Source organism: Chrysemys picta, chromosome 6 (assembly GCF_011386835.1).
Source record: "Chrysemys picta bellii isolate R12L10 chromosome 6, ASM1138683v2, whole genome shotgun sequence".
NCBI lineage: Eukaryota > Metazoa > Chordata > Testudines > Emydidae > Chrysemys > Chrysemys picta.
This window is the reverse complement of record NC_088796.1, coordinates 91,855,094-91,880,501: the sequence shown is the minus strand read 5'-3', so window position 1 is coordinate 91,880,501 and position 25,408 is coordinate 91,855,094. Positions and strand designations below refer to the sequence as shown.

Sequence of the window (25,408 nt, the reverse complement as noted above, 5' to 3'; positions counted from 1 at the left end):
AAGTAACTCAGTCTATAACATGTCACATATTTTTGCTGCTGCAGGTAACTTCTGCACTATATATTTAAAATACATGCAAAGGAATGTGGGGACGAGGTATGTGTGTTTTGCAGTAACAATTGAGGCTAACAAAAGAAGAAATATACAGTAAGTGTTTATGAAAGAAAATATAAGAGGGCTTTTAAAAAGTGCTACAACTGCAGGATTACAGGTTTCCCAAGAAAGAGGAAAGACTGGGGTTAGTTTTCTGGATAGCACTCACATAGAAAGATTATTGATTTGCTGCCAGAGATCAACAACAATGCACAGACTGGTCTTTTTTTACGTTATTATTTAAAGAATCGTGGGATATCATCCTCTGTGTTTTCAAAATTCATTTGTGAAAACTAATCAATGAAAAATGGCTTTAACTGCCAGCCAACAACAGGGAAAAAAATCCTTTTCAAAGACTTAAAATGAAAAGCACCGTTTTAAAGATTTCACATTTGATTTAACATCTAAAAAACCTTCCAAAGATAATACACCTCTTTGTATAGCTAGACAGGGATCCTTTTTAGTAGACTTTAGTAGTCTTTATAATGATTTATGAATCACTTCATGCATTCCTGGCTTACTCATATGGGTGACTATAGTATCTACATATACTTCCCTTCTGCTTCACAAAAGAGAAACTTGGTTTTGTTTCAATCCAGATTTGTCCCCGAATAAATCACAGTGTGTTACTGGGGGAACTGCAAATTTAATTTTGTTTCTAAAACAATCAGGATCAGCTTGTAACTGCTAGGAAACTGCCATCCTGAACTGTGGCCATGCCCTGCAGCCCATGCAAACAGGAATAGCCAAATTTGTAGAGAGCTGCCTTCCTCCATGCTTTCTGGGGTCTTCAAAACTAGAACTAGTATGTTCTAGGAGCCATTACGCAGTATGCCATTCCTCAGTGGGAGCTAGGAAAGGTGTCCTGTAAATGAATGATTAGATTTGAAATGGTTTCAAGATCTGATGGGGGAAACAAGATAATTACGTTATCAAAGCTTAAATGATCAGATTAATTTATACAACGTGACATGCATAGATGATTTCTAATTAGTCAATATGGATCACCAATAAATGTAATAAATGTCATGGTAAGTGTTGGCTGGACCTGGACATAATGCAAATTAAGAGTACAGTATGAGCAAACGGCTAGCAAGCATCAATACAAAAAAACAAACCACTACCACTATCACCAAGAAACCATGTTTGGTATTAGTAGTTTTTTGCAAAGTGACATGCAAGACCCGACCCAGCACACTGAAAATGATTATTTGGAGGTGGTGGTGATGAGGGGGAAGTTTTTATATGTTTGGGAAAAGAATTTGTACAAGTGGTTTGAGATTCTTGGCCACAGAATTGACTATTGCGAAACTGTTTGTGTATCCCAGACTCTAAGAAGTTATTTGGAGGGGAAAATCCTCATTCCTGCAATTGCACACAAAACAGAACTTTTATTGTTAATCCAGGCTGCTGGATTCCCTACACAGAACCCGATGTCAGTATTATGACTGCTATATCAATTGACTGTCCTTATTCAAGCTGGTTAGAAACAAGCAAAAAGAAAATTCCCATTCGGGGTAAACCTGACCTCTTAAAGGTTTTTTGATGGTGCTCCAGTTCTTCATAGAAGTATTCGAAAGAAGTATTTCAAACAGTTGTCACCTCAGAATTATCCTGGCTAGTGTTCTTTTTGGCTAGCATTCCTTTATTTGATTTCACACTGCCAGTCTCAATGGGGACATGGAAATACATGACTAGCCTAATAATATTCAACATTGTGCTTAAACTGAAACCTCTCACTGAGTTTGCCTCACCTTCACTACCTGATCTTCTTGAAGTTGTCATGTCTACTGAACTCCCTTCCATGAATCCCCCTTCTCCTTCTGGTTCTGTTTTCTCTGTGTGAATCGTCTACATAGCAGTGAACTGGTTTCAGACCAATTAATCTCTGAACTAGTGGCAATGCACTGACAAGCATCGGATTGTGTATGCATTCAAATAAGGTCACAGGCATTCCCCTTGTTTCAACCAGAAAAGGGAACAAAGCAAATAATAGTTGTGCACTTTTACACAGTTTGTAGTCCAAGAGAGTCAACTGTATCCACTCAAGCGTGCACAAAAATTGCACGGATTCAGGGCAAATGGATGCCAGAACAGACTTCAAATATTATTAGGCTGGAAGGCGTTAATGGTTGCCATTGGCATGTCTGTGATCTCTAGACTACCATAGATCTGGTTAAAACTGATGAACGTGCTACCCACCCTTCATTCAGGCTAAATGGCAGAAGCAATTAAGCTCCTTTAATGGACTAAGATACCTGGAGACAATGGAAGCCACTGTCCCAGGCACTAGCCATATGGAAGGCTGACCGGACACTAAAACCCTGATGGCTGTTTTTTTCCTGGGGACTGATTGCAAACACAGAGGCTGGGTCTTTGATTCGTTGCAGAGAGCTGAAAGCAACCAAAAAGAAAGAGAAAAGCAGCAAAAAGCACACAGAAGCAGTAGTGAGCATGGCCCTGCTCCCTGAGGCACAGGACTGGCTGGAAAGGCAGGCTAGGAAATTGTGAGCAAGAACACTGCCTGCTGTTTGTTTCTACTGTGTTCAGGGAATCAGGACTTTGTGTACTTTGTAAATAAACAGGACTGCACCAAAGAATAACCTGACTCATAATCACTATTTCTCCTAATGGAAACAACCCAGCAAGGCTCTGAATATTGGCTAACTATTCAGACCAAGGGGTAATGCTAGCTACTTACTGATCCTGGTGCTACCACTTTTCACTCCCGATTATTTTTCCTAACTCTTCTCTTCTGGTGTTAGTTCAGAGCTGGGAGATAAAAATGGATCTTCAAGTCCAAGAAAATTATAATTAATTCTAACCAGCTCTTAAACTTCTGCCTTTCACCCTGCCCAACAATTAGCTTCCCTCAAGAAGAGTTTACTGTTTGAAATATGCAATTCCACTTATTCTGCACTATGGAAGTCTTGTGGGGGATTAAAAGAGATGACAAATCAAGAATAAGTTCCTGTAAAATAATAACAGTAATAATATCTAGCTTTTATATATCATGTTTCATCAGTAAATCTCAAAGTGCTTTACAAAGGGGGCATCAGTACCCCTATTTCAAAGATGGGGAAACTGAGGCACAAAATAGTGAGGTGACTTGCCTGAGGTCATCCAGCAGGCCAGGGGGCCAACCAGTGCTCTAGCCACTAGGAAACACTTCCATTGCGTGGCCACAAAAAAGTATTTTTGTTAAAACAAATTAGTTGAAAGGCAAGGCAAGCATGCCTATTTGGAACTATTACATTGGAGGAAAAAATGGTTCAACAATGGTTATCCATATGAAAGTATGACATGTCATGTTATCAGGGACGATAGTGAAGATAGAGTTGTGACGAACTGGGCCTGTTCTCACTGTGGTCTGTGAATGCTGACAGGGGAGTGTGGCTGGGATAGTCGGCATTGGAGGATGGGATCTGCCCGAGGGCGCATTCCTGAGTGTGTAACATGAGAACCCAGGAAGGGGTTGAAGGCCAGGTGACTCCTTAGCCCGGGAAACTGGACAAAGGCTGTGGGAGGGGTCGCTGAAGGCAGTGTGCTGGAAGCAGGCTGGAGAGATGGCTGGGAGGCAGAGATGGCTCTGACCCCCCCAAAGGGGGCTGGGCTGGGATGCCCGGGGACCCCAAGCTGGACTTAACTGAGGGGGTCCTGTTGTCTGTGCCTGCAAGACCTGTCTTGGACTGTATTCCTGTCATCCAAATAAACCACCTGCTTTACTGGCTTCCTGCGAATCATGGTGAATCGCAGGAAGCCGGGGGTGCAGGGCCCTGAGTCCCCCAATACTCCGTGACAACTGGTGGCAGCGGTGGGATCTACTGCACCCCGTGGACGGCGCTTCCTGCAGTAAGTGACTGGGGAGCAGTAAAACGAAGGGGGATTGACGGGGACCAGGCCTGCTGAAGAGTGGGAGAGAGACGGTTATTACCCCTGGGAGTGTGTGACCAGCGAGAAGGACTTTTGCAGTAACAGGGTCCCCCGGGGGGATCGCAGCGAGTGGTCCCAGGGGTGGAGGAGTCTGCAGCTCGACCCTGGCAGAGAGGCGGTGACCTCGAGAAGGGCTGGCACACTAGGGGTCCCCCTGGGAACTGTGGGGAGCTGTGAGCACACAGGCCGGTGAGTGGCCAGCAGGAAGATGTATGCCAAGCGGCTTAAGAGCGACCTGGTGGAGCTGTGTAAGCAGAGGCGGCTGCACATTGGGAGGCTCACCAAAGCACAGCTCATTGCCCAGCTAGAGGCGGAAGATCGCGCGAATGAACTGATCCCTGTGTCTCAGGGAAGCAGCCTGGCAAATGCAGCGCAGGCACCAGTGTCTGTCCCAGCTGGGAGTGGTCAGCCGGCTGCTAAGGGCTTCCCGAGACCCCTCCTTCCTATGCCTAGGGGAAGGGTGGGGAGGAGCCCAGCAAATACCGAGGGCGCCGTGACCCCCCCGGCCAGCAGGGGGTCCCCCCGGCGAAGCTCGCCGGCCAGCAGAGGATCCTCCCGGCGACGTTCGGCATCCGTGGAGCGGAATTGGCTGGAATGGGAGAAAGAGCTAAAACTGAGAGAGCTGGGGGATCGTGAACGACAGAGACAGCATGAACGGGAGGAGAAAGAGAGACAGCATCAGCGTGAACGGGAGGAGAAAGAGAGACAGCATCAGCGTGAAGAGAGACAGAGACAGCATGAACGGGAGGAGAAAGAGAGACAGAGACAGCATGAAGAGAGACAGCGTCAGCATGACCTGGAACTGGCGAGATTGAAGGGCAGCGAACCCCCGGCTGCGGTGAGTGAGGGGGGACCCAGGACTGCACGGAGCTTTGATAAGTGCATCATGGCCCCATACAAGGAGGGGGAGGACATGGATGACTTCCTGGAGGCCTTTGAGACGGCCTGCGAGCTGCACCGGGTTGATCCCGCGGACAGACTCCGGGTCCTTACCCCCTTACTGGACCCCAAAGCCGTGGCATTGTACCGCCAACTGGGAGAGGCAGAGAAAGGGGACTACGAACTATTCAAAAAGGCCCTGCTACGTGAGTTTGGGCTGACTCCTGAGATGTACCGGGAAAGGTTCCGGAGTCAAGATAAAACCCCTGAGATCTCATATCTGCAACTAGCCGTCCGCATGGAAAGATACGCCAGCAAGTGGGCTGGTGGGGCCCAGACGAAGGAGGACCTGATTAAACTGCTGGTACTGGAGCAACTGTATGAGCGGTGCCCATCCGACCTGAGGCTGTGGTTGGTGGACAGAAAGCCAGAGAACCCGAGACACGCCGGGCAGCTGGCTGATGAGTTTGTAAAGAGCCGGTCAGGGGGTGGCAGGGAGGAGCCCCAAAGGAACAGGCCCGCCGCGATGCAGAGAGAGAGTCACCCTGGGACCTCCCAAAGGGGGAATATGGGGAATCCCCTCCCACGGGGAATGCCCAGCATCAGGAACAACCGACCGGCTCGAGGGGACCCACGGGACATGAGCTGCTATTACTGCGGCCGAAGAGGCCACGTTCGGGCCCAGTGCCCCAAGCTCAAGGACAGACTGAGCAGACCGAACCCGCACCGGGTTAACTTGGTAGAGGCCCAGACGGACGAGGGGCAGGCTTCTCACGCAAGAGGGGCTGGCAGCTTATCAACTGCTCAAGAAAGAGAAGGGCCCCAGGCCAGCTTCTCTGGGGGGCCAGATGCTCCGGATTCAAAGTTCTCCGTTTACAGGGTTGGCGCGGGGCTGTCCCTGCGGAGCGAGTGCCTTGTTCCCCTGGAGGTGGATGGGAAGAAAGTTTATGGATACTGGGACACGGGCACAGAGGTGACACTGGCCCGGCCCGAGGTGGTGGCCCGAGATCGGGTGGTGCCCAACACCTTCCTGACCCTGACCGGGGTGGGCGGGACCCCATTCAAGGTTCCCGTAGCGAGGGTACACCTGAAATGGGGGGCCAAGGAGGGCCCCAAGGACGTGGGAGTGCACCACCATTTGCCCACTGAGGTGTTGATGGGGGGGGACCTAGAGGACTGGCCAAGCAGCCCCCAGACCGCCTTAGTTGTGACCCGCGGTCAGAGCCGGCGAGGGGCACTGCGTCCTGGCCTTGGGGGGGGTGCCTTGCCTGAGGCGCAGGACCCTAACCTGGTGGGGAGGGAACGCCCAGGGACGCGGCTCAGGGAGGCTGCAGCTTCGGGCCCAGCGGGCGAGAAAGAGCAGGTGGCCATCCCCGTCCCAGCTGCTGAGTTCCAGGCCGAGTTACAGAGAGATCCCTCCTTGCGGAAGATAAGGGACCTGGCCGACCTCAATGCGGTACAGACCATGGGACGAGGTGGCCGGAAAAGGTTCCTGTGGGAGAAGGGGTTCCTGTACCGAGAATGGGCTCCCCCAGGGAAAATGGAGTCAGGGGGGATCAGGAGGCAGCTGGTGGTACCCCAGAAGTATCGCCGCCAGCTGCTGTGCCGGGCCCATGACATTCCCCTCTCAGGGCACCAGGGAACCTGGCGTACCCAGCAGAGGCTGCTACGGAGCTTTTACTGGCCTGGGGTCTTTGTTACTGTCCGACAGTACTGCGGATCCTGTGACCCCTGTCAGAGGGGGAGGAAGGCCTGGGACAAGGGGAAAACAGCTTTAGGACCCTTGCCCAGCATAGAGGAGCCTTTTCGGAGGGTGGCCAAGGTAAAAAGGGCGGCTCTAAACCAAGAGAGCCCAAAGCACAGACCTCCAGACTGGAGCGCTGGGAGAAGACCACAGCCCAGTTGGAGCCCCAGAGGTATGGGGGTGGGAAAAGGGCACAGGCCGCATAAACCTTCCCACATGCGAACTGCGAGTGCCATCAAGCACCCCCAACCTAAGGGGGGGCGTGAAACTGGAGGGGCCTGGTGTAATTCTCACCAAGGAATGGGAGGGATGCGGGGGCATCCATGGGAACGGGGGTAGGTTCGAACTTCCCCGGGTCACTGGCTAAAGTGACCCTGCTCAGTTCGGTCTCGAAGGGGGGAGAGATGTGACGAACTGGGCCTGTTCTCACTGTGGTCTGTGAATGCTGACAGGGGAGTGTGGCTGGGATAGTCGGCATTGGAGGATGGGATCTGCCCGAGGGCGCATTCCTGAGTGTGTAACATGAGAACCCAGGAAGGGGTTGAAGGCCAGGTGACTCCTTAGCCCGGGAAACTGGACAAAGGCTGTGGGAGGGGTCGCTGAAGGCAGTGTGCTGGAAGCAGGCTGGAGAGATGGCTGGGAGGCAGAGATGGCTCTGACCCCCCCAAAGGGGGCTGGGCTGGGATGCCCGGGGACCCCAAGCTGGACTTAACTGAGGGGGTCCTGTTGTCTGTGCCTGCAAGACCTGTCTTGGACTGTATTCCTGTCATCCAAATAAACCACCTGCTTTACTGGCTTCCTGCGAATCATGGTGAATCGCAGGAAGCCGGGGGTGCAGGGCCCTGAGTCCCCCAATACTCCGTGACAAGAGTCTATGTTGGAAGTCACTTTATCTTGACTGCCTACTTTTCTCAACATAGCAATAAAATTTAGGAGGTGTGTAGCTAGCTTGTGCACAACCCAGGGCCGGCTCCAGGCACCAGCTTGGCAAGCAGGTGCTTGGGGCGGCCGCTTCAGAGAGGGGCGGCATGTCCAGCTATTCGGCAGCAATTCGGCAGACGGTGCCTCACACCCACTCGGAGCGAAGGACCTCCCGCCGAATTGCAGCCGCAGATTGCAGCGCAGGGGGCTGTTTGGGGCGGCCAAAACCCTAGAGCCGGCCCTGGCACAGCCAATCATCTTTGTTTACTCTGAGCATAAGTGACCCAGTAACTGACACACTGGATGTGTGACAGCAATGGGGAAAACTCTATAAAGACTGAAGATTCAGCTGTTCAACCGATATTTCCAATACTTTTCTGAACATAACAAAATGTCTTTGAGCTGGTATGGTCATAAGATCAGGCTCTTATTAGATTTCCTGAACTTCCTTCTTTTTGACTGTGTTGGGGAAAAAATGTAAGCTGCATGGGGCAGGCTGTTGTCTACCTCAGTGCTCTGTGTAGTGCTCAGTACACTGACTGTGCTCAGTAAAAAATAATCAGGAACAGACTTTCTCTACATATGTTAGTATTTCTAGTCAAAGCTAGGAAGTTTTGGGCAAAGTTCCAAGGCAGTTCTCATATAAAAATTAAAATTCCCATGACGCCTTACATTCTGGCTTTCACCAACTCTCCACATTTTGCCATTGTGGACTAGTAAAAAGTCCTGTTAGTTCACAGTCTACTATACCCCAGTGAAATGCACCAGAATTCCAGGTGTCTACCAGATCTGTGACACAAAAAAACTTTTGTTTAAAAACATGTTTAAAGAATAATGTGATTTGTTGCAAAACAGAATTATGTGAAACTCAATGTTTTTCTAACAATGCCATGAATATACATGTTTTGCCTAAGGTTTTACAAAGACAAAAATAGCAAAATTTTGCAGCTGTGACACAACACTCCTCACCCCCAGAAGATGGGCAAATCAAAACTAGATTTTCCACTGAGCACACAAATGTCTGTCATCCAAATGTGGCTGTTTTCCTTATCTCCGTGCCCGCTACTGTCACCAGCTCCACTGGCAGCATCACTGAGCTACTACAGAAACATTGATTTGTTCTGCTAGCTGTTCCAACTTGGCTGGCCTAGCAGGCTGCATTTGCATCACTGTAGGACAAACCCTCTTTCTTGTAACCTCCAGGAATGAGGAGACAAATTCCCCAGCAGTACCTTTTCTATAGCACTGGGGAGAGAAGACCCTTAGAATAGTTTTCTCTCCCTGAAAGTGAGGCAAGCATGTGTTCCTGAAACCCAGGATTGACCCAGTTTCCAAGGCCTGTCCCAATGTCAGTTATACAAAAAGTCCCAGGATTTTGTCCCAATTTTTGTGTGCACCACAGGCAGACTGTGGCCACCTGAAGGAACTGTCAGTCAGCTGAGCGGGTGAAATTGTCAACAGAATGTATGTGCGCCTATAGCTGCAAATACCACAGCGATGAACCTGGTATAAATACCTAGGTAGATTATCCCACCAGGCCCATCACTTATTGACGCCTTTTCCTGATAAGGTTTCCAATTAAGCCCATTTTCTGCATGAGTCCTTGTCACCCATCCTGATTTTCATGGTGCACTCCCATAATACAGGGACTGTCCCAATTCTGAGTGGCAGGAGTCCTGCAAAGTTTCAGGGCCCTGCTGTGTGCGTACAGGGCTGGGGCAGGCTCAAGTGGCCATTGAGCAATTGAGGGAGGCTCCCTGATTTGTGACAGCAGAAATGGTGTTGATCTGGCTGCAATACTCCCAATCACAAAGGTTCAAAAGCCATGAGTCAGATCCCCCAAAACAATGATTTAAAAAGATTATATAGTGTTTTGGGCCTGTCTTTTGATTTCCGAACTGCCCCACCCACACCCAATGCATGTGTGAGACACTTAGTGTTGCCAACATGCCCAGATTTATTGAGGTGATTTTTGGCCCCTGCTGCTGGAACCTTGACCCCTACATCTGTTCATCCACCTTTTCCCCCACCAACCAATTAATTCTGCCTCCACATCAGTTCTGCCCCTTCCAGCCTCAACCGCATTCCTCCTGGGGCTCTTCACCCCCTTTTCCAGACCTGGGCAGCTGCAGCAGGGTCCCCTCTCCCACTTTTATGCTGGGGGTGGAGTGGCTCCAGCCTCCAGTGGCTCTTCATTCTACCCTCTGTCCCTTCCCAGGCCGGGTGTTACAGGGAGGGAATGTGGAAGAGGGAGCAGCAAGGGAACTGTCCCTATTGCTCATAGGAAAGGAGGGATGGAGGCCTGAGCTGCTGGGCTTTTTGGTGCTCCTTCTTTCCCCCTCCCCTCCTGTGAGGATGGTGTCGGCTTCTGAGGGGAGTGGGAAAAAGCTCTGCCTGCCTCCTGCAGCAGCTCCGATTGGCTGCTCTTCCCCAGGAGGTGGGGCAGTGGGGAAGGCAGACAGCTGGAAGGCTTTTCCTCCTCACCCCCATGCAGGTCTGAAATTGGGGCTGGTGCTTCTTGTTACATGACCAGTCTGGTTCCAGCCCTGGCTGAAATCCCATGACTCATGAAAAAAATCAGGAGAACTGGCAACACTGTGGCAGGCAGTTGCCAAGCCACTAGGAAAGCTGCCTCCACTACCCCATGAGTGAGAGGGGCTGGGAGAAGTGTCTGCTTCCCAGCCTGTTCACCTGAGCCCTTGTGAGGGGAAGGGGACAGAGACCACAAGGGAACTCAGATGGGTCTCAGTTCCAGGTCCAACATCACAAACTCTCTCACACACTTTACACTTACTCAGCAGAAAGGCCACAAACTGCATGGGCTATGGAGATTGAACTAGCCCTGCTACATGTAAAGGAAATCCCCTTCCCCTCATATCAGGTGTGAAGCACGCCAGTGCATGAGAAGCTTGCCCTGATGCATGCTTTATTTGTAGTTAAACAGAAGACTTCATTCAGCAGCATTGTCAAGCTCATGCCTTCACCAACACTAAAACCATGCTTTTTTTTTTAAAAAAAAAAAGCTGCAGTTTACGGTTATGTGCAAATTATTCGACTTTTTGCTTAAATGTAACAGCAGGCAAGTGTTTCTACATTTTTCCTTCCCAAAAGCTGGCAGCTGTAGTCTTTCCACATATAGAAAGGAGATGGTTGCTTGGTTAAGATCAACCTATCTTCATATGAGGAAATGTGCACAGAATAGTCAATGGCACACTTCTACTCCTGCCACCAGGACTGGTGTCTCAGTTTGTCACTGAAAATGTAGTCACTCTAGGGGTTCAGGAGTGAAGATTCACCCTTGACTGATTCCCCTCATCCGCAGTTGAAGAGCCTTTTCTTACTGCCAGTGGCTACTCTGATATGATAGCTGCCACCTTAACCAACACAGTGGGAATTGAACTAGGGATCTCCAGGACTAAAAGCACAAGCTACTACAGCTTGAGCTAGAGCTCGTTAACTAGGGCTGTAACAACTGATATCCATTGTGGGTCATCACAAAGGGGGACCTATAATACAATGATTGGTGGGTTACATCTATGCTAGAGAATTAAACTGTTGGTAAGGGCAAGTGAGGGCAGATAATCTCTCTAAAAAAGAGACAAAGCATGGAAACAGACTAGAGAGAAATGTCAGGTTTTGCTAGCTTGGCTAAGGCACGGCCCAAGGTTTGATCAGTTGCTCACCTCCACCCTTCAGAGTCTGTCATTGTTAACAGGCAGACATTTCTTCACTAGCAGAAAAGATACAACCTCTTAGCAGACAAGTCTCCAACTGTCCAAACCATGGGAGGAAATTACTGTACTGATTTCAGAATGACATTGTTATGTGCTTTAAGTGGAATCTTTCTTAGAGCCAGCCTGTTTCATACCACATACAAGAAGCTTTGTAATATGTAAGCATTAGCTGCCTTGACTCTTTGGTTAGAACCACTTGGGGGCTCTTGCTTCTGGAGGTCTGGCTGGGAATTACTTGGTGTTTTATAGCGAAGCCATAAAAAGAATATAACCACATACTCAAATAAGCAAATAAAAGTGCTCCCACTCTTATTATAGCACTGCAGTAATAAAGTTGAATACTTCAATTCGAAATTCTTCTATTCAACCATTAAAAAATTCCTTTCAAGCTAAAATTTCTCATGCTTTAGGAATACAGGAATTGCTATACCAGGTCCATCTAGCTCAACATCCTGTCTCAGACAGCTGCTAGTATCAGACGCTTCAGAGGAACATGAGAGAACCCTCATAGTGGAGAATTACAGAACAGCCTGCCCATAGGGGAAATTTCTTCCCAAACCCAGTCAGCTATTGGGTCATTTATGTCCAGAAACATATGCCTTAAGAAGCAAAATGTAACTGCAGACATTATCATCTGTAAATACAGCTAATCCCTTTAAACTGGGCATTTGGGAAAGAATGATCTTGTGGCAGTGGGTTCCACAAGTTAATGATGTATTGTGTAAACAAGTATTCATTTTTATTGTTTTTAAGTTTGCTGCTATTTTTATTTAATTGAATGTTCCCTTGTTCTTGTATTCAAAAGGGGATGAACAGTAGGCCGCATTTACCTTCCCTCTACCATACAATATTTTGTATACCTTTATCATGCCCTCTCTTAATTAAACAGTCAAAATCTTTTCAAATTTGGTGAGTATTAAAAAAATAAAAACAAAACAATTAGAAAAAATAAGTTTTATGGTAAAGATTATATGTGAGATTCCAGTTTTATCCTAACTTTGCTACCACCACCTGAATTTTAGAGAGTTTGGATATGAAAATCTGCACCAAAACCAATCTCGTTGATTTGAGTTTTGGCATGGAACTAAACTTGCACAAGATGTGTGCTTTATTTTTCAATTCCTCTTCCTACAACTGCGAGGCTCAGGTTCACAGGGCTTCATCAGCTTCTCTACAGCCTCCCTCCCATTGTCCAAAGGGAGAGAAAGTTGAAGAGGAACCTCTGCTTCCTCCACGTTTTCTCCTTCTTATTGTCCATGGGAGTGAAAGAAATGGGAGTCACTATGGCTTCCCTAGAATCCTGAGCAGGCTGCCCAAATGTAAGGGTCGAAGAGAAGTCTCCTTGCAGGATGAGGTGTGCACTTGTCCAGGGCAACCATCACTCAGGCAGGGGAGAAAAGAATGTGTGGGAGGGGAGCTTAATGTTGAAACAACACAGACTTGTGTGCATGTGAATGGGTCAGTAGATTCTACATTGAATGACATACCATTACCTATAATGGGGCATTTCACCTTGGGAGATGATGGATGTGAGTATTTCTGCAGCTGGAAAACAAGTGACAGCCTTGTTCTGTTATAGCGGTAGAGAAATTTCTGCTGATGGGTGTGGAATTAGGTAGCAGCAACTGTTTTTTTTCTTTAAAATTTTCGGTTTTGTAATTGAATATTAAAAGCAAGAACTATGTTAATGCAACATTAAGGTTGAGAAGTTAATCATTCAAAATGCAGAAAACCCAGTAGTTAAGGTTCTCAGGGTAATACTGTAGAACCTCAGAGTTACGAACACCAGAGTTATGAATTGACCAGTCAACCAGACGCCTCATTTGGATCCGGAAGTATGCAATCAGGGAGCAGCAGAGACCCCAACCCCCCCCCCAAAACGCAAATACAGTAGAGTACTGTGTTAAATGTGAAGTACTAAAAAAATAAAAGGAAAGCTTAAAAAAAAGATTTGATAAAGTAAGGAAACTGTTTCTGTGCTTGTTTCATTCAAATTAAGATGGTTAAAAGCTGATTTTTTCTTCTGCATAGTACAGTTTGGAAGCTGCATTAAGTCAGTGTTCAGTTGTAAACTTTTGAAAGAATCATAACGTTTTGTTCAGCGTTACGAACATTTCAGAGTTATGAACAACCTCCATTCCCGAGGTGTTCGTAACTGAGGTTCTACTGCATTAGTGGAGCCACATTGCCCACTTAGAATATGCAGCACCTCATGTACTACATGGCACAATGGCAACAAAGTCTGCGGTAAGAACTCCTAAATTCTGTGGCAATATTAATTTATTGTATCTCCATGAAATATCCTACATTCTCATCTCTTCCACAACCAAACACACGACGATGACTCATAGTGGGCTGTACAATTCACCAATGATTATTCTCAACCATACTTTGTTCATGATGGATTTTTTTGCTTTGTACACTACATGCCCAGCTCCAAGGGCCTCAGCAGTTACAACATTATCTAGGTGGTCCAGGACAGATTCTCCTTCCCCTTCCTCATGTGTGCCATGGAAGAGGGAAGGCAGAGATTTTGGTCTGCTTCCCTAGTTCATCATCTCAGCTCCCCAAGCCTCTAGGCAGCCTAGCTATCCAGCCTGCCCTTCTGCCTCCCCTTGCTCCCTGGCTGCAACCTGGACTCCAGCACTGGCTCCCTAAACTCTGCACCAGCCTCTCCTCACTCCTGCCTTGTTCTATAAAACAGTGATGTGAGCATGCACTGTAGGCCAATTAACTTCCCCTTGTGCTGAAAGGTCCAGAGCAAGAGGCAGCTGCAGGCAGGTCCCAGCAGGCCAGGGAGACAAAACAAAATGCTGGGCTCTTGGCTCCAGCTCAGTAATTAATTTTGTATGTAGAATTCTGTGATCTCTTGGAGAAAATGGCATATTCCACGCTTGCATAATCAGTAAGGCCATGGGTACACTATGGGTGCGACAATGGCTACGGTGCCATAGCTATGCCATTATAACCCTGTAGTGTAGATGCAGATAACAGCAATGGAAGAGGTTTTTTCATTGCTGTGGGAACTCTACCTCCCTGAGTGACGGTAGCTAGGTTGACCAAAACATTCTTCCATTGACCTAGCTGCGTCTACACCAGGAGTTATGTCAGCATAGCTGCAACACGCAGGTGTGTCTGTTTTTCACACCCCTGAACACAATAGTTATGTCAAACTACATTTTAAGTTTAGACCAGGTCTAAGTCGGTGGGTCCCAGATTGAGATGGCTGAGGCAGTTCATACCTCTCAGAACTATTATTTCAGGATCTTTGCACAAACAGACAAGTTTATTCTTCACATTTTCAAGGTTATCACCACAACCATGAAGGCTTGCATTTTAATTTTTTTAAATGGAAATGGAGATTCTGCAACAAGGGGTGAATTCTGTGGAAAATTCCATAATGGCAGAATACACAGGGTCTTGGCTATATGCAGTGTTTTGTATTATTTCTCCTGTTAAATATTTGCCTAAATATATATAGGTGCCCTGTGACCAACTTATCACTGCTGTGGTAATCTTCACTCTCCTGCATTTAAATGCTTCCTCTTAACATTGCATTAATGTAGTTATTGGCATTTACTCAGTCTTGAATCCAAAGAAGCCCCAAACAGAGATGGAGAGTAACAATGAAACAGTTTATGAAAATGTGTATATGGTTAGTGTAAAAAAAAAAAAGTTTGTAAGGAAGGAGTGTATCAGACCAGAACTTCATTATTATTCATTATTGCCTGTATCATCATAGGCCTGGTCTACACTAGGCGTTTATGTCGAAGTTAGCGCCGTTAAATCGAATTAACCCTGCACCCGTCCACACTGCGATGCTATTTAGTTCGACATAGAGGTCTCTTTAATTCGACTTCTGTACTCCTCCCCGACGAGGGGAGTAGCGCTAAATTCGACATGGCCATGTCGAATTAGGCTAGGTGTGGATGGAAATCGACGCTAATAGCTCCGGGAGCTATCCCACAGTGCACCACTCTGTTGACGCTCTGGACAGCAGTGCGAGCTCGGATGCTCTGACCAGCCACACAGGAAAAGCCCCGGGAAAATTTGAATTTGAATTCCTTTTCCTGTCTGGCCAGTTTGAATCTCATTTCCTGTCTGGACATCGTGGCGAGCACAGCAGCACTGGCAACGATGCAGAGCTCTCCAGCAGTGATGGCCGTGCAGTCTGGGAATAGAAAGAGAGCCCCAGCATGGACTGATCGTGAAGTCTTGGATCTCATCGCTGTGTGGGGCGATGAGTCCGTGCTTTCCGAGCTGCGATCCAAAAGAAGGAATGCAAAGATCTACGAGAAGATCTCTAAAGACATGGCAGAGAGAGGATACAGCCGGGATGCAACGCAGTGCCGCGTGAAAATCAAGGAGCTGAGACAAGGCTACCAGAAGACCAAAGAGGCAAACGGACGCTCCGGATCCCATCCCCAGACATCCCGTTTCTACGAGGCACTGCATTCCATCCTCGGTGCTGCCGCCACCACTACCCCACCAGTGACCGTGGACTCTGAGGATGGGATACTGTCCACGGCCGGTTCCTCAGACATGTTAGGGGACGGGGAAGATGAGGAAGGAGATGAGGAGGGCGAGGCAGTTGGCAGCTCTCACAACGCTGATTTCCCCGACAGCCAGGATCTCTTCATCACCCTTACAGAGATCCCCTACGAAGCGTCCCCAGCCATTACCCCGGACACAGAATCTGGTGAAGGATCAGCCAGTAAGTGTTGTAAACATCTAAACATTTATTTTTAACAAAACAGGAATATTAACAATTAAAAGAATGGGTTGTTCATGATTAGTGTGCCCTAGGCGCTTAACGGTTTAGTAAGGGGCAGTGCAAGTTTTGAAAAGAAATCTAGCAATGTCCGGTTTTCAGTGATTGTCCTGCACAAGCCGCTCTACTGTGTATTCCCTGCTACTGCAGCTACAGTAAAATGCGGTCTATATGTGCGGGGATAGAGCAGTAATCCTCCTGGGACATCTCGATGAAGCTCTCCTGGAGGTAACTTGAAAGCCGTTGCATGAGGTTCTTGGGGAGAGCGGCCTTATTGGGTCCTCCGAAGTACGACACGTTGCCGCGCCACGAGATTATCAGGTACTCGGGGATCATTGCTCTGCACAGCAGGGCGGCATACGGCCCTGGTCTTTGGAGGCTTTCCCGGAGCATTCTCTCTTTGTCGCTCTCGGAGATCCTCATCAGGGTGATGTCGGCCATGGTGACCTGCTTTTAATTAGGTAGGGGAATGTTAGTGTTGGGACTGCTTTCCCGTTCCTTTACAGAACTGTCACCGCTGGTTTGCAGCCACGCGGTGGAGGCGGGAGAGGGGCAGCCGAAAGGGATCATTCCCGGGGACAGCCGCGAGGGGGTGGGACAGGGGCAGAGTTCCCGCTTGCCGGATTGCTGGCAGCAGGGACTGACATTGATTTAAATGTGAAATGAGGCCAGTGGTAATATAAAAGTTTTAAACTGCCACAAGTGTACGGCTTACCATGTCTGCCTGCAACAGAAATTCCGTTGTGCTGCCTCGCTTCTCAAATGTGCTGTTCAAGACCCCAGGCACAGAATGCGAAGGCCGAGAATTCGACCTTGTGCTGAGTGCGCATGTGAAAGGTGCTGTGCATGGTCTTGTTCACAGAGAAAGACTATGTTCTTTGTTCACAACTACATTTATCTTTCAGAGGAATTCACTCCCTTTTTCCCATTTCCACAGCCCCGTCTGCGACTGTCTCACAACCTAGCCTGGAATCACACTCCCAGAGGCTAGCGCGGATTAGGCGTAGGAAGAAGAGGACACGGGAGGACATGTTCTCTGAGCTTATGGCCTCTTCCCAAGCCCAGGCAGCACAGCAGACCCAGTGGCGGGAGAACTTGACCCGAATGCACCAAGCCAACATGGATCGGGAGGAGAGGTGGCGGCAGGAAGACCAGCAGGCGACTCAAACGCTGCTTGGACTACTGAGGGAGCAAACGGACACGCTCCGGCGCCTTGTGGATGTTCTGCAGGAACGGAGGCAGGAGGACAGAGCCCCGCTGCAGTCCATCTCTAACCGCCCTCCCCCGCCACCAAGTCCCATACCCACCTCACCCAAAGTGCAAAGAAGGAGAGGCGGCAGAGTCCCTGCTAACTCTCACTCCACCCCTGCAGAGAGCTCTAGTAGCAGAAGGCTCTCATTTCCCAAAATTTGAAAAGTTCTTTCCTTCCCGCCTGACACAAGCCCACGTCCAAGTTTCACCTCCCAATGCCATGTGTAGTTGATAATAAAAAATTCGTTTCTGTTAACTACTGTTTCAATCATGTTCTTTTGGAGGAGGAGGGGAAAGGGGGTTGGAAATTGGACAGGACAGTCTCCTTTGGCAGGGTACATAGTCGGGGGCAGGCACAGCAGCAGGGCACATACACAGTGCAGTGATGCAGTGACTAGTTGCCCCGGTTAGTCTGGGAGGTTGTTTTGATGTAATGTTGGGGGGGGTGGGTTGCTCTGTGACTTTGTGGCGGGGGAGGGCAGTTACAGATCTTAAGCGCCGGTCCTTAGACAGGATCACAGAGCCACACAGCATGGGATCTGTAACCGTCCTCCCCCTGCCACAAAGTCAAATAGACCTCCCATACACACAGTCCCGATCAGGAGGGGTGACAGGCTCCGTTGAAACAAGCATCCCACCGCAGCGGAGCCTGTCAATCCTTGAGTTTAGAAGCTGCATTCGCATCACAACACTAGACCCGCCCCGCACCACAGTCTGCGTCCCAGTTTTAAAAAATTCCCGCTAAAACAGTATTAAAGAAAACGGTGTGCTTTAACAAAGTAGAACTATTTTTATTTCGACACGTGTGTTGGAGGGGGGGTGAAGGGGGTATGTAACTGGATAGGATAGTCAACATTACCTGGGTAAAGAAACGGGGGCAGGTTTAGCTTCTCAGTACACAAACTATAAAATCACAGGTTACCCTGCTCACTCAGGAACTTTGCTTTCAAAGCCTCCCGGATGCACAGCGCTTCCCGCTGGTCTCTTCTAATCGCCCGGCTGTCTGGCTGTGAGTAATCACCAGCCAGGCTATTTTCCTCAACCTCCCACCCCGCCATAAAGGTCTCCCCCTTGCTCTCACAGAGATTGTGGAGCACACAGCAAGCTGCTATAACAATGGGGATATTGGTTTCGCTGAGATCACAGCGAGTCAGTAAGCTTCTCCATCTCCCCTTGAGACGGCCAAAAGCACACTCCACCACCATTCTGCACTTGCTCAGCCGGTAGTTGAAGAGTTCTTTTTCAGTGTCCAGGGCGCCAGTATAGGGCTTCATGAGCCAGGGCATTAGCGGGTAGGCTGGGTCCCCGAGGATGACTATAGGCATCTCCACATCCCCAACAGTTATTTTGTGGTCCGGGAAGTAAATACCTTGTTGCAGCCGTCTAAACAGACCAGAGTTCCTGAAAACACGAGCGTCATGAACCTTGCCCGGCCATCCCACGTAGATGTTGGTAAAACGTCCCCTGTGGTCCACCAGTGCTTGCAGCACCATGGAAAAGTATCCCTTTCGGTTAATGTACTGGGTGGCCTGGTGGTCCGGTGCCAGGATAGGGATGTGAGTTCCATCTATGGCCCCACCGCAGTTTGGGAATCCCATCGCTGCGAAGCCATCTATGATCGCCTCCACGTTTCCCAGGGTCACTACCTTTGGCAGCAGTACATCAACGATTGCCTTCGCTACTTGCATCACAACAACCCCCACGGTAGATTTGCCCACCCCAAACTGGTTCGCGACTGACCGGTAGCTGTCTGGCGTTGCAAGCTTCCACAGGGCTATGGCCACTCGCTTCTGTACACTCAGTGCAGCTCGCAACCGGGTGTCACTGCGCTTCAGGGCAGGGGACAGCAACTCACAAAGTTCCAGGAAAGTTCCCTTCCGCATGCGAAAGTTTCGCAGCCACTGGGATTCATCCCAGACCTGCAGCACTATGCGGTCCCACCACTCAGTGCTTGTCTCCCGTGCCCAGAATCGCCGTTCCACGGCATCAACATGACCCATTGCCACTGTGATGTCCTCGGCGCTGGGTCGCCTGCTTTCTGACAGGTCTGTGCTACTCTCAGACTTCAGGACATCACCGCGGTGCCGTAGCCTCCTTGCCTGACTTTTCTGCATCTGCCTCAGGGAAACCTTTATGATAAGCTGCGAGACGTTGAGAGCGGCCACAACTGCAGCGATGGTCGCAGCGGGCTCCATGCTCGGAGTACAGTGGCGTCCGCGCTGTCAATGACTGGAAAAGCGCGCGAACTGTTTTCCCGCCGGCGCTTTCAGGGAGGGAGGGCGGGAGTGATGGACGGATGACGACAGTTTCCCAAAAGCACCCTCGACTCATTTTGTTACCCAGAAGGCATTGCCGGCTACACCCAGAATTCCAATGGGCAGAGGGGACTGCGGGAACTGTGGGATAGCTGACCACAGTGCACCGCTTCGAATGTCGACGCTATCACCGTTAGTGTGGACGCACAAAGTCGAATTACTGTCCTTAGTGTGGACACACACGTTCGACTTTGCAATATCGATTACAAAAATTCGATGCAAGTAAAATCGAACTACTCTCGTAGTGTAGACAAGGCCATAGTGTCCTGAGGCCACAAACAGGATCAGGGTCCCAATGAGTTAGAAACTATTTATACGCGTCACTATTAAAGTGCTTCGACAGTGGTCTCCCCACAGTAATCTTCTCAGAAATGTGCTAATAAGAGGATCCAGACTTGCTTTTTAAACAGCGATTTTAATGCTTATAATAAATGCTGGACTGACCCTGCTAGTGGTCTAGCAACAAAAGGCAGCGGAAACATCCCAATAGCATTTGCCAATATCCCTCAACTCCAACTGACAGGAACCCACTTCTACAGGGAAGAGGAATCTATATATCATTCACTCCTTGGCCCTTCTCCTAACAAGAATACTAACAATTTGCAGCAATGATGATTGTGTTTGTGATGAGGCACCTCCACTAGAAGTAGACTGATACTACCCGCATAGAGCAGGGGGTCTAACCCCTTTCAGCCATGACTGAACTAACTGAACTCAAAGTGGCAACCTAGACATGAAAGGCATCTTAGCCCAATCCCCCAAGCCATCCAGTTCCTCCATCTTCAAGATAAAAGGCAGAGCTGTAGTACTATTTTCATCATGGGGGAATTAGGTCCATTTATCAGCAACTGAAATCTAGGAAAGTTCTTTTTAGGTTTATATTGAACTTTTTATGCTTTTCTAATTACTGACATTTCTATTCCTCAAGAAAATTAAACACCTTGTGATACATTAGTGAACTATAGAAGTGTGTATTTTAGTGTGTTGAAAATTATGTAAAATCAGCAAAACTATATTTAAAAATTTCCATAGATATATAGTAAGAATAGAATATTTATATTAAAATTAGAGTGTAATATGTGTACCACTGAATTTATATCAGAATTATGTTTCTACTGAAAACCTATTTACCTAGATCTCATGCAGTATAGTCAGAATTCTGATTTAATATACTAAGTGGAAACCATTAACAGCATGCAATATCTGTTCAATAATCATTTAGGTAATATTTAAAGATGAAAACTGGATCCCTCTCAGAGGATTTGCTTTTATATCACTGAAATATCCAAAGTAATAGAAACCATAAAGATGGGAGATCTTGTCCGTAACCAGCAATGAATGACTTCTGACTATGAATCATAGTCTTTTGTTACTGAATTAGAAGTCAAGTCCAGTCATCACACACTAGTCTCACAATAAGGAAGATATCAACTTCCTGCAAAAATATGAGCTTATTTCAGTTGAGAAAGCAGTTTGAGTTTACACCAGAGTTTTCAAAGCTGCAAATATCAAATAACATGCAAATCAGGGGCCCAGTCCTGCGAAGTGCTGATCAGTTCCTGAGAGGTACAATGTGACCTGAACTCTAAAAATTCCCTGTGCTTGAGGGGCATTTATAAGTTCACTGGAGGCATGCAGCACCTTGCAAGTTCAGCTTGCAAATTTTCATGATTAAAAAAATTCCTCCTACTAAACATGCTGAAAACAAATACAAACACATGCAATAGAAGTTCAACCCATGTGCGTTACACTTCTCGAAAGCCAAGTCAGTCAGCGATAATCAAACTGACAACCTGCCCACTTCAACATGTTGCCAAGTAGCACAAGAATATAAATGCTAGTGAGGCTCTAATAGTCATGGCTCCCAAGCCACTTACATAGAGTAACTCAATAATTAACATTTTCATTCTTATTAAGAAAGAATCTCCATCTCTCCTCCACCTTGTCTTTTCTCCTTCAATGGGATTTTAAATTGGAGAGACACTATCCTGATTCATAAGCTTGGCAGAATTCAATATTTTTTTTTTTGTAATTTCAATCATTAATAGCGATGTTTACTTTAAAGCATTGTTTTTAGATGATCAATTTAACTTTTCATGGTTGTGCAAAAATTACAGGATTTAAGCATTTTTAAAATTTTATCTATTTAAATTTTTACAGTTGCAGGAAATTATTGGGGGTCAGACAATAATTGTTGACAGTAGACATTGAGATTCAAAAGTTACAGGTTTCTAACTATTAAGATGCAAATTATCAGCATCAAATGTCGAAAAACACAAAGTAAATATCCCTAAATCAAACTCTAATAAATTCTCACACAACATTTTGCTTGCTTTGCTTCTCTGTAAATGTTGATAATCATTGATGGAAATATATTTTTGTTGGTTTGTGTATGCAAAGTGAAATTGATGTTTACTGACATTAATCAATAAAAATCTAATCCTTCCAAGCCTACTTACAGTTTATAGCTTTCATATAATGGACTTGTGGATAGGAGACTTGACTAGCAGTCTGGAGACCTGGGGTTCTATTATAGTTCTGTCACTGATCTACTCAGTGACCTTGAGTAAATCACTTCATCCCTGTGTCCCCTCCTACTATTTGTCTTGTTTATTTACAGTGTAAGCTCTTCTAGGCAGGGACTGTGTCTTACTATGTGTTAGCACCTAACGCAACAGGACTCCAATGTTGGTTGGAGCCTCTGGGCACTATTGTAGTACAAATAATAAATTTTAAAAAAGTAAGAATCTCTCTAAAACTACCAGTGAATGTAGCTAAGTAAATCCCAGAGGCACAACTATATGCTCTGGGATTTACTTAGAACAGTGGTCACTTACTCTACATTTGTGCACGAACACAAAATATATGTTAAAGTATCATCATAATCCGGCTGCGCTGTTAACATTCTAAACAAACAAGAGTAACAATAAAACTACTACTAAACTTAGTAATGTTCAAAGTCAATTGCTTCATTTTTAAAATGAATAAAGATAGTCTTACCTTTCAGTGCCTGAGTCTACAGTTGAGAGAGGAGGTAACTGGGATGGTGGGTTGCAGGGACTACCCTGTACATTATGCCCTGGAGAAGGGTGACTGACAGGATGTGATGGTGGACCACCCCCAGCAGCCGTTCCACTCCGACTTGAGTGAGTACTGGAGAACATTGTAGCTGAAATCAGAGGGAGAGCAATATTCCGTATCATGGTAGGCACAACATGATTTCAGTGATCAATCAGTACTATCAGGTAAGTGATCACCCTTCCTACAAATGATTTAATGCTAATTCTTAGAAACTAACTTTTTTTCAAGTCTTACTTTCTGTTTGAAAAAATGTTACTGGTCCATTAAAAAAAACAACCCAAACTATGTTATAATGAAAGAAACACTGATCGGGTTTTGAAAACATGCACGCGATTGGACAGTTCACAATGGACAGCTGTCTAAAATCAAAAAGGACAACATTATGGACCCAGTCCTGGGAGTTTTGCTTGAATAAACACTGCAAATCTGGGGTCTATTATTTTTTCATATGGCAGAACAAGTTGTAAAGCTATAAAGCATAGTTCTTAGAGCTGATCTAAAAACTGATACAAAACATCACAATTAAAAACAAATGTTTACTACTTTTTGAAAATTTGAATACTTTCATAATTTTTCAACAAATAAAAAAAACTACTCACATGCTGAAGGGTTAACTTAAAAGCATTATAGATGTTCCTCCCTACATCCTAATGAGATGACCTAAAAATCAGTAGCTTCATTTTCAGAGATGCTATAAATGAGGATGCCAGCAATTAGCAACTGTGTGAGGACTGTAGACAATCCTTGTTGTCTTGCGGATTGTTTCAAAGGCAAAGAGTTTCCTTTCAAATGTAAAACACAGATGTTTTTACTTTTGGCAAAGCAACAGTAAACACAGGGAGAGTAACACATTAACTTGGCCCCTGATAAACTTAGGTGCTTTTTACTGACATCTGCATCAAGTGATGCAGTTGATTTTGGGTGAAAAATAGATACTCATTCTTCATCAAAAAAGATAAAGAGTACAAAAAGCGTATGGCTTAGCGAAACAAAATGGAGAGATACATCTTCAAGTTTCTGAGCAGAGGAATTGTGTAGGATAACACAAGGTATATGATGGAGAAATGAGATGAAATTAAGAAAATTAAAATGTAGGCTGCATATTAAGAAAAACTACCTAAAGGTGAGATCAATTAGACTGGAGAATGGTTTCCAAGGGAACTGTTAGAAGCCACATTGCTTGAGACAAAGCTAAATTGGAGAAAGTACTGTAGGGAACAAGCATGTACTGATAGGCATATAGAGTGACCTAAGAGGTCTTTTCCATCTCCAACATCTATGTTTCTATTTAGAGACCTTAATCTGCTGACAAAGAAAAAAACTGCTTGTTTTCATCTGAGTAATGTAGGGATGTATAATATCCCCTTAGCGCGCAGATACAGAGCTCCCATAACTGTTAGTGTGCCGAATTCTGCTTTTGGATGTGCACATACACAACTCTTATAAATTAACAATTAGCCATTGATATATAGATGGACCAAGTCCTGACCCACACACCTAGTGAAGATGTTGACAAATAAATTCGATGTTCCCCTCTGGAACTTTCCACAGATCTGGTCTCTCTTTCTCCCTGTGTGGGTGTGTGTGTCTCCTTCCCTATTTATTGCAATAGTGGTGTTTTCTTTGCCCTAAATAGGTTCTGCATTCCACCCCTGCTCTGTCTTTCCTGTTTCTTGATAGTCCAGAAGAAATCCACCCCTTCTTTCCCCACACAGAGTAAGGGAAGCCTGCTGAATACAGAGCCCTTCTCTAATCTCAGTGGTCAATGTCTGGGTGAGGTGCAGTCATGGACTCTACAAGTGGGCAGAAGAAGGGCTTGGTTAGCTTTATGGATGCTATGGAGCACTGTTTCAGCATCCATGGAAGACAGCAGCCTCCAAGTCATGCCATGTTATGTCACACAGCCTTGACTGCCTCAAAGCTGCAGGAAAGCTGGGGGCCAGCATTTGGCCCTATGATATCAGATGCATATCAATGGGAAGATATTTATGTGCATTTCTAGAGCACTCATGGCTGTAGTATCTATGCATATGTGTACACAGCAGATGGATGGGTAGTTCTCAGGTTGGGTAGACATACACGTGCTAGCTCTGCTTGAGCTAATGCACGAAAAACAGCACTGTGGCTGCAGTGGCACAGGTGGTGGCTCAGGTTAGTTGCCCTAGTACAACTCCATCTGAGGTCCTAGGTACGTACTCGGATGGCTAGCCCAAGCTAACACCCATGCCACCACCGCCATGCTGCTATTTTTAGTGTGCTAGCTTGAGCAGAGCAAGTGCAAGTATGTCTATATGAGCTAGGAATTACACTTTCCAGCTCTTGTGTAGACATACCCTTAGATCTGAATCTCTAATTTCTCAATATACTGTACAGTACTATAGTAACTTCCAAATTATGTGGAGGGTCCTTAGCATCATTATTTGAGAAAACAAATCTTTCTGTTGTCAGTTTCTCTTAAGTAATTGCCTTTTGCTGCCTGATCTAAGTTAAGCACATAGTTTGAATAGCATGAAACTTAGTAAACATCTGTGACAACAAACATTGTTCTTACCTCCAATTTATCATAAGCTAGATTTGCATAGAAACATTATGAAAAAGAGCTTTATTTAACAAAGTGTTCCTCAGTAAAAAGTCTTTTTCCTGTTTCTTCAATAAATATGAAAGTCAATAGTTTGTATAATACTCC

General features: G+C 46.4%; 2 protein-coding genes across 6 annotated transcripts in view; one reads left to right on the top strand and one right to left on the bottom strand.

The window, feature by feature from the left end:
* The window catches only part of GLIS3 (GLIS family zinc finger 3), a 289,724-nt gene that overhangs the window by 17,691 nt on the left and 246,625 nt on the right, over window positions 1-25,408 (bottom strand). For all 5 annotated transcript variants that reach the window (XM_065549353.1, XM_065549352.1, XM_005296784.5 and 2 more), the window contains one exon: window positions 22,642-22,810. In XM_065549353.1, coding sequence (XP_065405425.1) covers window positions 22,642-22,810 — 169 coding nt within the window. The remainder of the gene's footprint in view (window positions 1-22,641; window positions 22,811-25,408) is intronic.
* Window positions 15,039-17,582, top strand: LOC135972217 (uncharacterized). The gene is made up of 2 exons (XM_065549355.1): window positions 15,039-16,018; window positions 17,013-17,582. Exons 1-2 carry the CDS (start codon window positions 15,442-15,444, stop codon window positions 17,486-17,488), a joined length of 1,053 nt encoding a protein of 350 aa, XP_065405427.1. The 5' UTR covers window positions 15,039-15,441; the 3' UTR covers window positions 17,489-17,582.